The sequence below is a fragment of the Orycteropus afer genome, unplaced genomic scaffold (assembly GCF_000298275.1).
Source record: "Orycteropus afer afer isolate SDZICR_OR568_19922 unplaced genomic scaffold, OryAfe1.0 scaffold00007, whole genome shotgun sequence".
NCBI classification, from domain to species: Eukaryota; Metazoa; Chordata; class Mammalia; order Tubulidentata; family Orycteropodidae; genus Orycteropus; species Orycteropus afer.
This window is the reverse complement of record NW_006921594.1, coordinates 6377573-6392836: the sequence shown is the minus strand read 5'-3', so window position 1 is coordinate 6392836 and position 15264 is coordinate 6377573. Positions and strand designations below refer to the sequence as shown.

The 15264-nt window shown below is 37.7% G+C and overlaps 1 protein-coding gene across 1 annotated transcript in view; it reads right to left on the bottom strand.

Annotated features, from left to right (window-relative positions):
* Positions 1-15264, bottom strand: part of DOCK4 (dedicator of cytokinesis 4) — a 353512-nt gene that overhangs the window by 115997 nt on the left and 222251 nt on the right. Inside the window, exons 25-26 of the mRNA XM_007945030.1 lie at positions 7617-7744; positions 5225-5359 (exon numbers count right to left, since the gene is read on the bottom strand). Of these exons, the coding sequence (XP_007943221.1) occupies positions 5225-5359; positions 7617-7744 (263 nt within the window). The remainder of the gene's footprint in view (positions 1-5224; positions 5360-7616; positions 7745-15264) is intronic.

Genomic DNA, 15264 nt, shown 5'->3' with positions numbered 1-15264 from the left:
GACCAATGAGCAGCATCACAATAAATGGAGAGAAGATTGAGGTTGTCAAGGAATTTGCGTTGCTTGGTTCTACAATCGATGCCATGTGCATATAAGGTGACTGAAAATATCATGGCTTGAATCAGGCACTCCTTAGTCCTCAAAGTCACGTCTTTGCTTTTGAACACTTTAAAGAGGTCTTTTGCAGCAAATGTGCCCAATGCAATATGCCATTTGATCTCTTGATTGTTGCTCCACAGGTGTTGATTATGGACACAAGTAAAATGAAATCTTTGGCAACTTCAATCTTTCCTCTATCATGATATTGCTTACTGGTTCAGTTGTGAGGATTTTTGCTTTCTTTATTGTGAGTTGTAATCCATACAGATGGCCATAGTCTTTGATCTTCATCTGTAAGTGCTTCAAGTACTTCACTTTACTTACTCTTCACTTTCAGCAAGGTTGAATCATCTGCATCACAGGTTGTCAGGGAGTCTTTCTCCAATTCTGATGCTGTGTTCTTCTTCTGAGCACTCAATAAACAAGAGCTTGAACAAAGTCCTCAGTACACTAGAGACCATTGGGAAATGTAAATGTTACCTTCCTCTTTTCCTGTCTCAATAACTGTCTTCTTAAAAAACCAAAAAACCAAACCCACTGCCATAGAGTTGTATCCAATTCATAGCAACCCCTCCTTGGGTTTGCGAGGCAGTATCACTACGGAAGTAGATTGCCCAACCTTCCTTCTGAGGAGTGGCTGGTGGGTTTGAACTGTCAGCCTTCTGGATAGTGGTCAAGTGCCTTAGGCACTATGCTACCAGAACTGTCTTCTTATCACTTGGAAATACCCACTAGATAGTCATAGAAGACTCTTCTGAACAAAGTCTTTCTTTTCTTACATGGTTACATTTGTTGTTGTTCCTTGTTCAACTAGGTTTTGGAACTTCCATGCTAGACATGTGAATATTTGCCTCTTTTTAAGAAAAACATAATTGATAAAGGATCCTGGGTAAATAAAAACAGATTATAATCTAATTTAGGTGAAATGGTTACTAGGTGAGTGCATTTTGCCTAAGATGCTTTTGTTTTCTGCACCTCATTTCCTTGGTAAAATGTAGGGCTCAGTGAATATTCCAAAAATCAAACCAAACTCACTGCCTTCAAGTCATTTCCGACTCATAGTGACCCCTCCTCGAATTTCTGAGGTGCTAAATCTTTATGGAAGTAGATTGTTCAGTCTTCCTCCCAAGGAGTAGCTGGTGGGTTTGAACCATCAGCCTTTTGGTTAGCAGTCAAATGCCTTAGGCACTACGCCACCAGAGCTCCCCAGTGAATATGAGCTATTATTATTCATAACAGTAATACCTAAACCTCAGTCTTCTCATCAGTAAAAAGTGGACACTTGTCGTTAGGTGTTGTCAATACTTACAGAATTGTTGTGAGGATTAAATGAAATTATAAAAGTAAAGTTTATAATGTTTGTCACAAATGCTCAAATCTAAATCTTAGCTATTAGCTATAACATCATAAAGGAGGAAAAAAAAATGTTTTCCACACTATATGTCACAACCTACTAGTGTGTTATGAAGTCCATTTGGTGAGTTGCAAATGTCATTTTAAAAAATGAAATAGAAAATAACAGAGTATCATTGTAAGGATAAATATTATTTCATAAATATTTTTGCTTAAGTTACATAGCCCAGGTTTATCGCTTCCTCCCCTTTCACTCTCATCCTTCCATTTCCCTTGCCTTCTACTTTGACCAGAGCAATTCTGCTACATCAGTTTTATTTATTTTCACTTCTGTGCAGGTTCTCTCTTTTTAAAAAAGTGTCCCTAGCTTCTGGTAGAATCTGGTGACATGATTACACCACCATGTTCATTCTACCAATGTCCCTTACGAAGACTAATCTATTTTTTTTTTTTTTTTTCTTTTTAGATGAGGTCCCTGTCTTTCATGCCATCTGGGGAAAATGCTGCAACATGCTTTATTTGGACTTACTCTAGAGAAATATTAAAAAGTTACAACTGCTGCTGCAAGCACACCAGGGAGATTTCTCCTGTGTTGAGTCTTGGGTCCACAGTGGTTGCCATTTACATGTAAGATGTGACCTTTGGTCCATAAAATTCATGTGATGTGAGGCTTCATGTGCTCCCATGTAGGACCCAAGACCAGCCAAGACTGCTGAGTTTCATCTGCAATGATCCCAGGGCTGAGTAATTTCTAGGAATGAGCCCCATTTGTGAACTCACAAAGCATCCTCCAGCTCAGTGGAGTAACAGTCTAATTCCTGATTTCGAGGGCATACAGAAAGTATATATTGCATAGTTGCATTTCAATATCACTGGGAAAAAATAGTTTAAGTTAATTGCCATTCTTTTGTGCTTAGGATCTACTTAATTGATTTCTAAGAAGTTCAATTCATAAAAGATAGCAATGAAAAAGAAAAGTATATATAACATCCATAGATCTAAAGATGTTGTACTTGGTAAAAGTGCTATCTCTTGCATTTCCCAGTGCACTTGTAATTTAAAATGTTTGCATTTTCAATGCAACCTTGTTGATCAGCAAAGAATTTATCCATTTTTAATTAAAGCAATAACATTTAAAACAACACATGCACTACATGAAAAGGTATCAGTGGTAACTGACTGTAGTATTTATAGAAGTGTAATTTAATTGGGAATTGGTTCCTCTGAGTTTACACTATGAGTTCACATGTAACATTAGAGACTAAGACCCCTGAGAAGTGGGATTTTTTTCCAACAGAGGCAGCTGAGTCAGGACAGTCAAGTGTGTCCCTACCAGCTGCCATGGGAGGCTTATGTTTTTGTTTGTCATATATTATCAATCTCAATACCTACTCTACAATGCCATTTTGTGTATTCATTTAACCTATTGAAGAACACGAAGAACATTTAATCATGTAAAGAAGTCTAGGCTTCTAATAGTTTTACTGATGTATTTTTCACCCATAATGTAATTTCTTTTTTATTTTAAAAGGTATCTTAAGAATATGTTCATGTGAAAAATGCCAGAATCACAATTTGTTGAAAAATGCCAGAATCACAATTTGTTGAAAAAAGAAGTTAAAAACCTTCTCTGCCAAGGTTTACTTAGTTTTAGTGTGGAGATTTCTTACATACGAGTCAACTTAAAATTCTATATTCTTCAGTGGTTTGTATAAATTATATGTATAGCTTGAGTATAATGGGACTTTCTATCAGCAATTGTGAATACCCAACAAGTGTATCAGAGAGCTACAACCATTGCTGTCTTTAAGAAACCTTTTATTGTACATATGCACATTTTTTCCAGGTAATTTTTATAGAATTACCTTCTACCTTTTGCCTACCTTCAACCATAGTCTATACGGCACTACAGTTTTAGGTAAGTCCAGCATAGTATCTGTCTCAGACGTGACCTAGGCTAAACTAAGTCTTGTGTAGTATTAAAGGTGTTTACTAAAATTATGTGCAAACAGAAAAAACATTTATGTATTATAAGGAACCCTCGAGTCCAATTAGTTGAGGGCAAATGGCCATGTATGCTGCTTTATAACATCTGCTTCCATGTTCAAATACATTTTTGAAAGGAACTGATCACAATGGTGTTTATTTTCCCCACTCCCCAGCTAGACAGACCATTTTAAAATGGAAAGAAAGAACAGTTGGTAGAAGAACAAAAAGTACAATACTTTTCAACTGTAAAAATAAGGCTAGTTTTTATCAGGAATCATGATGGAGTGGAAGCCTATCTTCATGGTGTTGCTGGAGGCAGGCAACAGTCATGGAACTTACAGAGCACTGGCATAATTCATTGTGACACGATGGTGGGAATTGCTTTTACCCATAGTATTTTCACTTATCGTGAGCACTTTTTCATATACATGTAGAGACTGAAAAAGTGCTCAAAGTTAAGACTATCACGTAAGGACTCCATATTTACAGAGGTAGTTTTCTGTGAGAAAATGGTGAAGAAATTAGAGCTCTTCAATGCTTGTAGATAACTGACTTTGTGAACGAGCAGAATGTATTTCTCATCACAGAATAAACTGTAACATTAGCAATAACAATTAGTACAACAATAATAATATTATTATTATGACTGCTACTGCTACCACACCTCCTAACAGCCAACATTTATTGAGTACTGGACCAGATACTACTTAAACACTTTTACATATTATCTGATGTAATCTGTGTATCAACTTTGAGATAAGTACAAGTATTTTCTGCCTTGTTTGTTCATACGATCTTTAACTTTATTTTAACAAAATAAAGAGTTCACCTTTACTTCTCAAGCCCAGAACCTTGTTTTCTCAGGTAAATCTCACTTTTGAAAGCAGATTTGATAAATTTAACAAAACATGGCCGTTCTGAAATACCTAGCCTTGCAGGAAAGCCAAGCTGGAACTTCTGCTTTCTTTTCTTTTTCAAGTAACTAAAAGCATTCTCACCCAGGGCCAAGGAAACATTCTCAAAGCAGTTCTATAGTATACTACTTGTAAAAATGATGAAAAAATGCTGGCACACTTATAAATAATCTATACTAGAAAATAGTATCTGCTATCATTTCCGCAAATGATCTCATTTGCTTAGAAGAACATTCTTAATTACATAAAAAATAATTTTTTTTGTAAGTAGAATGAGTTTTAAATAGAAACACATACATATATGTATTACAAATACATATATATATGTATGTAAATCTTCAGCTATCTTATTTTTAGTATTTATATGAGTCACGTTATGGTAGATTCATTAAACAGTGGAGCGTGAAGGTACCTTAGAAATTACCAAGTCAAAATTTCTCATTTCATAGCTGTGGAAATGGAGGTCCAGGAAAGTTAAAATCTTAATTAGTTGACATGAAAAAGCCAGACTTAGCACTCAGGTCTCTTGACTCCATTGCCCTCTTTCACTATTCTCACTTCTTCAAGCAATTTGATTGATGAGCAGAATGAAAAGTTACCAAGTTGATTAGGAATATGGATTTAAATTGATTTGGCCAAAGTAAGAACTAACAATAAAGTTGGCTTTTTGAAATACAAAACTGCTTAATCTAAGGTCTTTTAGCACAAGTGCTTTGTATCCTAACTCCTGGTAAAATGAAGGTAATCTCAAATATACTTGAAATGCACATAGATAATTTTCCAAGGCCAGATTTCCTAAATTCTCAAAGCAACCCACCCTCAAGTGCAACTATATCCTCTTTCATGTGTCATTTGCTTCCTGATCTTACCGTGACATCCTGGAACTGGAGCCGCAATGCAGAGCCGGATGGCTGAGGTCGACTGGTGATCTCCAATATAGTTCTCAGCAGGATGTCCAGCAGGCTGGCCACTATCACATCTATTTCCTCTAGCACAGATTTTTCCTTAAGAGAAAAAAGAAAAGTGGTCAGGAAATTGTGGCTTAAGATATGTATTTGGCTCTTTTTAACTGAAAGGGGTAAAAAGCACATTTCTAAATACAGAACCAAAGAATCAAGAGAACTGCAGAGCTTGAGACCTGTATTTCCATTAGTAAGTAAATGACTTTCTCTTATAGATGAGAACTTGGTCCTGCAATGATATCCAAGAAACAAATGATGTCAAGGAAGGGAGCCCTGGTGGCATAATGGGTAAGAGCTCAATTACTAACTGAAAGACTGGCAGTGAGAACCCTCCAGTTCTCTGAGGGAGAAAAATGGGCAGCCTGCTTTGATAACGATTACATACAGCCTCAGAAACCCTATGGGAAAGGTCTTCCCTGTGCTATAGGGTAGTTATGAATTGGAATTGACTTGATGGTAGTGTGTATGGGTTTTGAAATCAGGGAAAGCACAGTGGACTAGTATACAAGAATGCCAGCTACACCACCAACATGGTGTTGTGACCATGCCATTGACATGGCATGTGATCTTGGGCAAGTCCATTTGCCTTTCTGGGACTGATTCTTCACTGACAGTCACTTCTAGTTCTAAAAGTCTATCATTTCTTGTGCTTCATTTATTTTCTCAACACCAGAGTTTCACAGGTCATTTCCCAAAATGCTATTTAAGTACAAAAGACTATTTCTTGAAAAAAGATCAGTAAAATATTAAGGAATGGCATTCACTTATGGCAAATACCATTAGCTGTAGACGAGACCTAAGGCCAGTTGATCACCACAGAGACTACTTTCCTGAAGCACAGTGAATACTATGCAAGCTCCCAGGACTCAAGAGAGAAATTCCAGTTGCTCTGTGTTGACTGTATATAGTTACACCTGTACCAGATGAAACTGTACACAAATGTCCCTACCAAGGAGATCACTCTCTGCAAAGAATACTTTTCAGAAAATGTGAGTTTGAAAGAATTGTTTGGCTAGAAGTTTAAGATACTTTCTTACATTTGCAAGAAAACTACCAAGGTTTTCCCCTCATTGGTTTCTGCTCTGAATTCCTTATAATTCCAAAAACTGCCTGCAACTTCCAAACCGGAATAGAGAAGAGGAAATGAAGCCCCTCCAAAGCACCCTAAGCCACCAAAACCCCAAAAACCTACCTTCAGTACTGTTTTTGTATGTGTATATGTATATATATGTATGTATGTAATACTTTTTCGGTTTTCTGCAGTGGATTTACCTCTTCTTTTTTCACTCTTTTTCTACCCATATACGCCTTGGAGCCTAGGGTGATGGAGTGAGTGAAAAGCAATCATTCCTTTCTGTGAAGATTTCTCTTATTTATACTTTTAGAGATGGAGCTTCTGGCCTTTTTCTCTAAAGTGTCAACGCTGTTCTCTCAGTACTGTGTCCCAGATCACTGTTGGTAAGTAAGAGTAACAAAAATTGGGAAACTGTAGCATAGACGTAACAGGGAGGCAGAGAAAGAGGTGTCTTAGCACTCAGTGCCAAACTCTGCTTTGCAGAACTTGTAACTGATCAGTATGATGCTTAGTTAACTACTGCAGATAGACAGAACTAAAGCAAGACATCCTTCACATGTGGATTTCATATCAGACTCCTCAGCCATGAACATGAATACTATGAGCTGTCCTATTTATAAGCATCCATGTGATTTTTCTCCAATTGCATTGCATTCTCTAATGCAAATCACACTGCATCAAGAAACAGGAACAGTGAAAGGAATCGCCAAAGCCCTAACAACATGGTGATACCACTAGAGCTGATCAGTGCTTGCACTGTAAGGTCTTCCTATCTCCTGGGGCTTTCCTCTGCCACCACGTTTTCACCTATCCCAAGGGCCATGGCCAAGCACAAATCATCATCACTCAGCCTTTCACACAATGGGCCCAAAGTTTGCATTTTACAGCAATAATTTATTCTTGCCACAGAACATTCTTCTATCAAGATTAAAGACATTTGTGGGAGGCTTTGAGCTTTCTAATTTTTTCTTACTTGGTATTCAGTTCTTTCTTGAAATATAAGATTAGGAAATCTAGGTTATTCAGGGTTATAACAATCCCACAGGGTTGGAAAAAAAAATCCTTCAGAGGAAAAACAAAAAAAGGAAAAATTCCAACCCAGCTGCAAATAAAAATAAGAGTCTCAGAGGTTGTCCTTTAGTGTGGTTTCTTTGATGATTAGAAAAATTTCATTTCCGGAAAATATTTGACAGGAACTACATACTAAGACTTGTATTTACTTACTGAGCTATTTTTCTTGATGAGACAAAATACGTTGCTAAGGATACGAGCGCACATGATCAGGTCCTTCTGTTCTTGCAAATGCACGTGAAGGTGATGTAAAACGACAGGCAAGAGAATGTACCGGGAGTCTGAAGAGAGAAGAATCATTAGTGTCTCATCTGTTACAGTCCCACACAAATCTTGGGCAAATCTTTATCTACTTTCAAATTTAATTGTTAAACTACTAATGCATGTATTTAAAAAGTAATAGTTCTACAAGGTTTATATTGAAAATTAGTAGTTTCTTTCCCCTCATCTCCCTAACTCATGATTCCTGCACTCAAGAGGTCTTTGATGCTCTTAGTTCAAATATGCTTCTTCTTTTATAATTTTATTTTTAACCACTAAATTTCTCTATGGCATGCTTATCTTGTTACTTCCTTATTTTTTCATTGAGAAAGATCATCTGCTGAGGATTTAGCTTTTTAACCTCCTTCCTCCACTCCTCAGCCTCTCAAAATAATTATGTCACAATTTCTGTCTGAATTAACATTTAGAGCTTGCTACTCTTCTGATTTTCAATGCTGTGTACACGAGCTGTTTTTGTTTTGTTTTTCTTTCTCTGAATGTTCTCAGGAACTCACCTTTATCCCTGATAATTCAAAATTTCACAATTATGTACCATAATTGGTCCTTTCAATCAATAAATTCATGTCTTTCTGTTCTAGAAACTTGCTTTGAATTATTTTTACGATTATTTCCTTCCTTCTGTCTCCTTTGTCCACTGTCTGGAACTTAAACTACATTCATATCACATATCTCTTGAACAATTTTCCTTTTTTTGGGCTAATTTTCTGGACAATTTCCTTCCTTTAACTTCCGACTCTTCTACCCAATTTTCTTATTTATGCTGTCATATATTTAATTTCCAAGAACTCTTCCTTCTTTCCAGGGCCAGTTTTGTGGGTGTGCAACCTGTGCAGTCACACAGGACCCTGCGCTCATAAGCACCATGCTGGGCTTAAAGCATTTTCATGACGCAGCCACTCCTGCTTATTTCCCTGAATGTTCTCTTTATACAGCTTCCTGTTCTTGTTTCACAGATGCAGTATCTTCTGTCTCTGCAGAACTCATAGACAGTTACTCTGACGTCTTCTGCTCCCTGCATTATCTTTTTCTTTCAAGTTCCTTTTTTCTATTTTTTCATTTTGGCCTCTGCCTTTCATAGTGAGGTTTTTCTCCAGTGTCTGGTGATCTCTCACTGTCCATTCATTGCTGCAAGTGAGACACTAGAATACTGATTGGAAAGGAGGCTCTACGTGCCTAGGAAAGCTTGGAGACTAGTGAAGCGTCACTGCATGGATATGAGCCATCCAGTATTTCACTGGGGGAATCCCAAATTTCAGTACCTGAGAAATTTCTCTTAGGCTGGTCAATTCTCTAGAGAGGAATCTGTCAAGTTCCTCTTGGAAGAGCATGAACCCATGTTTTAGTCATTTGAAATCAAGAAAGGAAGTGGTGGAGAGGTGCTCTCTGATTAATTGGAAGGCCCTGTTTTTAGTATAAGGAACTCTTGTGTACTGGGTAAGGTATTTGGCTGCTAACCAGAAGGTCAGTGGTTCAAACCCACCAGCTACTCTGTAGGAGGAAGATGAGGCAATCTACTTCTGTAAAAATTTATAGCCTTGGAAACCCAATGGAGGTCACTATGAGTCAGAATAGACTCAACAGCAGTAGGTGGGTTTTTAGTATGTTGTTGTTGTTGTTATGTGCCGTCGAGTCGGCCCCGACTCATAGCGACCCCTCCTTGGGTTTCCGAGGCAGTATCACTACGGAAGTAGGATTGCCCAACCTTCCGAGGAGTGGCTGGTGGACTTGAGCAGCCAGCCTTCTGGTTAGCAGTCAAGTGCTTTAGCCACTATGCTAGTATGGGGTCTCCATATTCCAAATTTAGCTATGTCTGCTGCTCCTGAATCCAGGCCCTATGTCATTCACATTTTTTAGGGAGTAAACTTTGAGTGTTTTTTAGCTGAAATAGAACAGAGGTTTGGGGTAGTCTGAGGTGCTAACTATTCCTTAAAAATTTTCATATTCCAACCATCTTTCATCTTTAGAAATACTTGACATTTTCAATTCCTGAGCCTTTCTGAAGCCTTCTTCAGGTGCTGTGGTGTAAATCAGTTTGTCGCTTGGTTCCTCCCCAACTCCACCCACACTGTGGCTTTGTTTTAGTCTTGTTTGCTAACTCACCTGCCACTCATTCTTATAAAAACTGGTGACACCTCTTTTGCATTGTTATCTCCTCACCCATTCTCTTAGACCTTATGAGCTTATGCCTTTTCAAAAATTTTCTGTACTGCAAACAGATGCCAAAGCCCTTTGAAAACTTCAGCAAATCAATTCCAGCAGAATAAGAAATAGGTATTACTTCATGACCAGATGGGTTTATTCTAAATGTAATCTTTAAGGTCTGAAAATCATGTCAGTGTACTTTCATCAGGGAAGAAAGTTAAATACATGCATCATTTCTCTAGGCTTAACTGGAAGTCTTATATTGATCCCCAACTTGCCCTTAAATAAAGTTATTGTCTATTACATGACCATTATTTACTGGCATATTAAGGAGCCCTGGTGGAGCAATGGTTAAAGTGTTTGGCTGCTAACTATTGGCAGCTTGAACCCACCTAACGGATCCTTGGGAGAAATGCCCCGGCAATCTATCCCCATAAAGATTACAGCCTATGAGTCCCTATACGGCAGTTCTACTCAGTGTCATGGGGTCACTATGAGTTGGAATCTACTTGTCACACAAAACAACAACATTACATGCAGATGCTCTAGCTCCTTCCCTTGCTGTTTGTGCTTCTAAAAGATTTCATTTGTACAAAATTAAGTCAGACTATTCTTGGTTTACAAAAACTCGTGTAGCTTGTAAATAGCTTGCATAAATTAAAATTCCGCTTGACTCACTCAAGAGAAAACAGATAACATAAGTAGTTCTATATCTATTTAAAAAAGTGAATTTGTAGCTAAAACCTTCCCACAGAGAAAATTTCAGGTCTAGATAGCTTCACTGGTTAATGCTATGATGCATTTAAAGAAGAAATGATATCAAATTTTCATAAATTCTCTCAGAAAATAGAAAACCACAGAATATAATTCACTTATTTTTTGAGGCCAGCATTGCCCTGATACTAAAATCAGCCAAAGACATTGCAAGACTAGAGCACTACAGACTGATACCATTTGTGAACATAGATGTAAAAATCTTAAGCAAGTTTAGCAAAATTAATCCAGTAATAGGAGCTCTGGTAGCATAGTGCCTAAGGGATTTGGCTGCTAACCAGAAGGCTGGCAGTTCAAACCCAACAGCCACTCCTTGGAAGGAAGGTTGGGCAATCTACTTCTGTAGTGATACTGCCTCAGAAATCCAAGGAGGGGTCGCTATGAGTTGGGCCCGACACATAACAACAACAAAACAATCCAGTAATAGATATAAATATAAAACACTATGATCAAATAAGGAGCTCTGGTAGCATAGTGCCTAAGGCACTTGACTGCTCACCAGAAGGCTGGTGGTTCAAACCCACCAGCCACTCCTCGGAAGGAAGGTTGGGCAATCCTACTTCCGTAGTGATACTGCCTCGGAAACCCAAGGAGGGGTCGCTATGAGTCAGGGCTGACTCGACGGCAAACAATAACAACAACAACATGATCAAATAAGGTTATACTGAGAATTTAAGGTTGGATTAACATTTTAAAGTCAATCAATCAACATAATTCACCATATTAGCAGTAGATACAGAAAAAAATGTGACAAAATTCACCATCCATTCATGACAAAAACTCTCAGCAATCTATGAATAAAAGGTAACTGCCTTAATTTGATAAAGGCATTAATAATAAGCCTACCTATAAAGACAATGCTAAGATCACAACAAGGAAGAATGCCCAATCTTAGAAATTCAATTCAACATTATGCAGTTACTCCTATGTAGTGTAATAAAGCATTAGAAAACAAAACAAACAAATGCTTATAGATTAAAAGGCATAAGTAAGACTGCCTTTACTTGTAGATGGCATGCCCATGATTACTGATTGAACTGTGTCCCCCAAAATAGGTAGTGTAAATCCTAAACCCTACATTTGTGGTTATAATCCCACTTGGGAATGGGGTTGTGCTTGCTTTGATGGTGTAGTATCTAAGGCATTTGAGTGCTAACCAGAAGGTTGGTGGTTCAAATCCACCAGCCACTTCACAGAAGGAAGACTGGGCAATCTACTTCTGTAGAGATTCACCACCTCGGAAACCTAATGGAGGTTGCTGAGTCAGAACTGATGCAACAGAAGTGGATTTATCAGTGTAAAGTGTGTCTTAAATTGATCTCTTAAAAAAAAAAAAAAAAAGGCAGACTGATCAAGCCACTAAGGAAGGAAGCAGAGATGGGGAAGACAAATGCCACACCACAGGAAGATCTCTAAGGAACAAGGACCTTCCCCTCAAAGTTGACAGAGAGAAAGACTTCTCCTAGTGTTGGTGCCCTGAATTTGCACTTCTAGTCTCCTAAACTGTAGGAGAATAAATTTCTGTTTTGTCGAGCCACCCACTTGTCCGGTTTCTGTAATAGCAGCACTAGATAACTAGGATGATCATCTACATAGACAATCTTGTGAAATCTTTAAAGACATTTCTAGAAATAATAAAAGTCCAGCAGTGTCACAGAATACAAAGAATCATCGTATTTCTATATACTGACAACAAACAGAAATTGAAATGAAGAACTATTGCCCGGAGATAATCTTTAAATCTTAAACCAACAATATCCCAATGTCATCTTAACACTGAACAGTGGTTTAGCTTATCCAGCAAAAAAGGTCTGCCTTGAGCATATGCTCTTTAAAGAACTATCTCCATGGGATCAAGTTGACAACACTAATTCAAAAGATTAGAGAGGAATCTTAGTGGGGAGTGAGTTGATGTTAATGAGGAAGGAACGACTCAGAAAAGAAGGGTGGGGATAGTTGCACAATTCAAAGAATATAATCAGTATCACTAAACTGTACATGTAGAAAGTGTTGAATTGGGGTATGGCTTGCTGTATATTTTCCCAATAACAACAACAAAATAATTTTTTTTTTAAATGAAAAAGAAATGTCAGATACAACTATTGGTCTTTACTTGTCTGGAACAAAAGAGAAAGAAGGAAATCAAAGACTCAGAGAAAAGTAGTATACAGGATTAACAGTTTACACAGACCACAGCCTCATCTACAAAGTCTGTACTTACTGGACTGGTTGAAACTAGAGGACTTCTGCAGACTATTGCCATGAGATGTGCCTTAAACCTTAAATGGAAATCCTTTGAGGTTACCTTTTAGCTAAGTAATAGACTGGGTCATGAAATAGAGACTATCACCTGTGAGTAATGAATACCTATAAACATTCAACACTAGGAGACCAAGTAAGGAGCCCTAATGCAGTGGTGGGTAAGGCATTTGGTTGCTAACCAAAAGGTCATTGGTTTCAAGTCCACCAGCCACAATATAGAAGAAAGATGAGGCAGTTTGCTTTCATAAACATTAACAGCCTTGGAAACCCAGTGGGGTTCCCTATGAGTTGGAATTGACTTGATGGCAGTGAGTTTGTTTTTTATTGGTTTTAGGAGACCAAATGGTCAAAAATTGCTTGAAAGTAAAGATGAGAAGGTGAGGGGGCAGGGAATGTAGAGTACTAGAAATGGAACAACCAGAATAGAATGAATAAGAATGATGAAATGATGATACACTGTGAAAAATATAACCAATATCACTGAATAATTTGGAAAGAAATTGTTAAATGGGAACCAATTTTCTGTATAAACTTTCACCTTAAACACATAAAATATTATTTTTTGAAAAAGCAATGCCATTTGCAATAGCATATATGGACTACTTAGGAAAAAAATTAACAAAATATATGTAATGATTTATACACTGAAAATTATAAAATGCTGAGGAGATAAATAAGACCTCAATAAATGCAGAGACATACTAGGATTATGAGTTGGAAGTCTCAATACCATTAAGATATCAATATCCTCAAATCAATCTATAAATTCAACATAATCCCAATCAAAATTTACTAAAGTTTTTATTAAAAAAAAAATGACAAGCTGATTCTAAAATTTATATGAAAATGCAAGGGTCTCAGAATAGTCAAAACAATTTTGCAAAAGAGGAATGAATTTGGAGGAATTAAAATCTAATTCCAAGATATGTTGTAACTCCACAGTAATTGAGACAACATGGTATTGGCATAAAGAAAGACAACTGGAGAAGAATAGAGTCCAGAAATAGATACATGGTGAGCTGGTGCCAAGGCAATTCAATGAAAAGAGAATAATCTTTCAACAAATGATGCTGGAATGACTGGAACCATAAAGGTAGTTTCTATAGTAAATCGACTGGCAGTTGATTTACTGCCAGTTCCATTCTGACAACTCTGTCATATGTCGGTTCTGATGTAAGTTAAGTATCTCTCTCTCTTTTTAAATTTTCATTACCATTGCCTTTTGTTATCTGTATCTTTACAAATCTGATATTTATTTGTCTTTAGAGGTTAGAAACGTTACATACAAACTTACAGATCTATTTTAATACATATATACATACATAAAGGAGCTCTGGTGGTGTAGTGGTTAAGGCATTTGGTTGCTAACCAAAAGGTCAGCTGTTGGAACTGACCAGATGCTCTCTGGAAGAAAGTTGAGGCAACCTGTTTCTATAAAGATTTACAGCCTTGGAAACCCTATGGCACAGTTCTGCTCTGTCCTACAGGGTCACTATTAGTTGGAATCAACTCGGTGCAGTGGGTTATTTTGGGTTATACATACATTAAAAAAAAAACACATCATAAAAATTTTCTGTGATGATGAAGAGTTGGACAATGATGGCATTTTTATTAGTTGTGGTAATAACTCCACTTATGGAAGGTTCTGGATCATCTGAATTATCTCTGGGAAGGAGGATGGTGTTTCTAGTTAGAAAATTAATAAGATTTGTCGGTATAGTCCTGAGATAGCAAGAGGCCCAGAAGGGGCCCTGAGGCAGAGTTGGTGGTAACAGACGGCAGGGCCAAGAGAAGCCTGTCCTGAGGGAACCAAGAGGAGTTCTGCCCTGCCAAGAGGAGCTAAGAGTGCTGTCTTTAACTAAAGAAGAAAGACTCTGCCTACATGGTTCCTGATCTGAGTTGTAGTTTGTTAATTCTGATCCTGAGTTGTACCCTGATACTTAGTAAACTACTTGAGTATGGTCTGTTGGTCTGTGAGTTCTATGTGGCTTATCAAACCCAGAAGGGAAGCAGAGAGTGCTGTGGGAGGGCTGGTGAAAGAAGTGGAAAAAAGGCTGAAGAATAGAGGTACGTCTGACATCCACCCATAGAAATTAGCCTTGGGCTGATCTTTTTTTTTTTTTTTTTTAATTGTGATTTGGGTGAAGATTTAAGAGCGAATTCACTTTTCCTACAGCAGTTAACATATACTTTGTCTCATGTCATTGACCACAGTTTACCACAACGCAACAGCTCCCCTTCCACTTCCTCCCCATGGTTATCTCTTCCCAGTGACCATCCCTCCATACTCTCCTGCACCCTGAGCTGTCTCCCTGTGCATAAGCAGCCCTTCCTTCTCCCA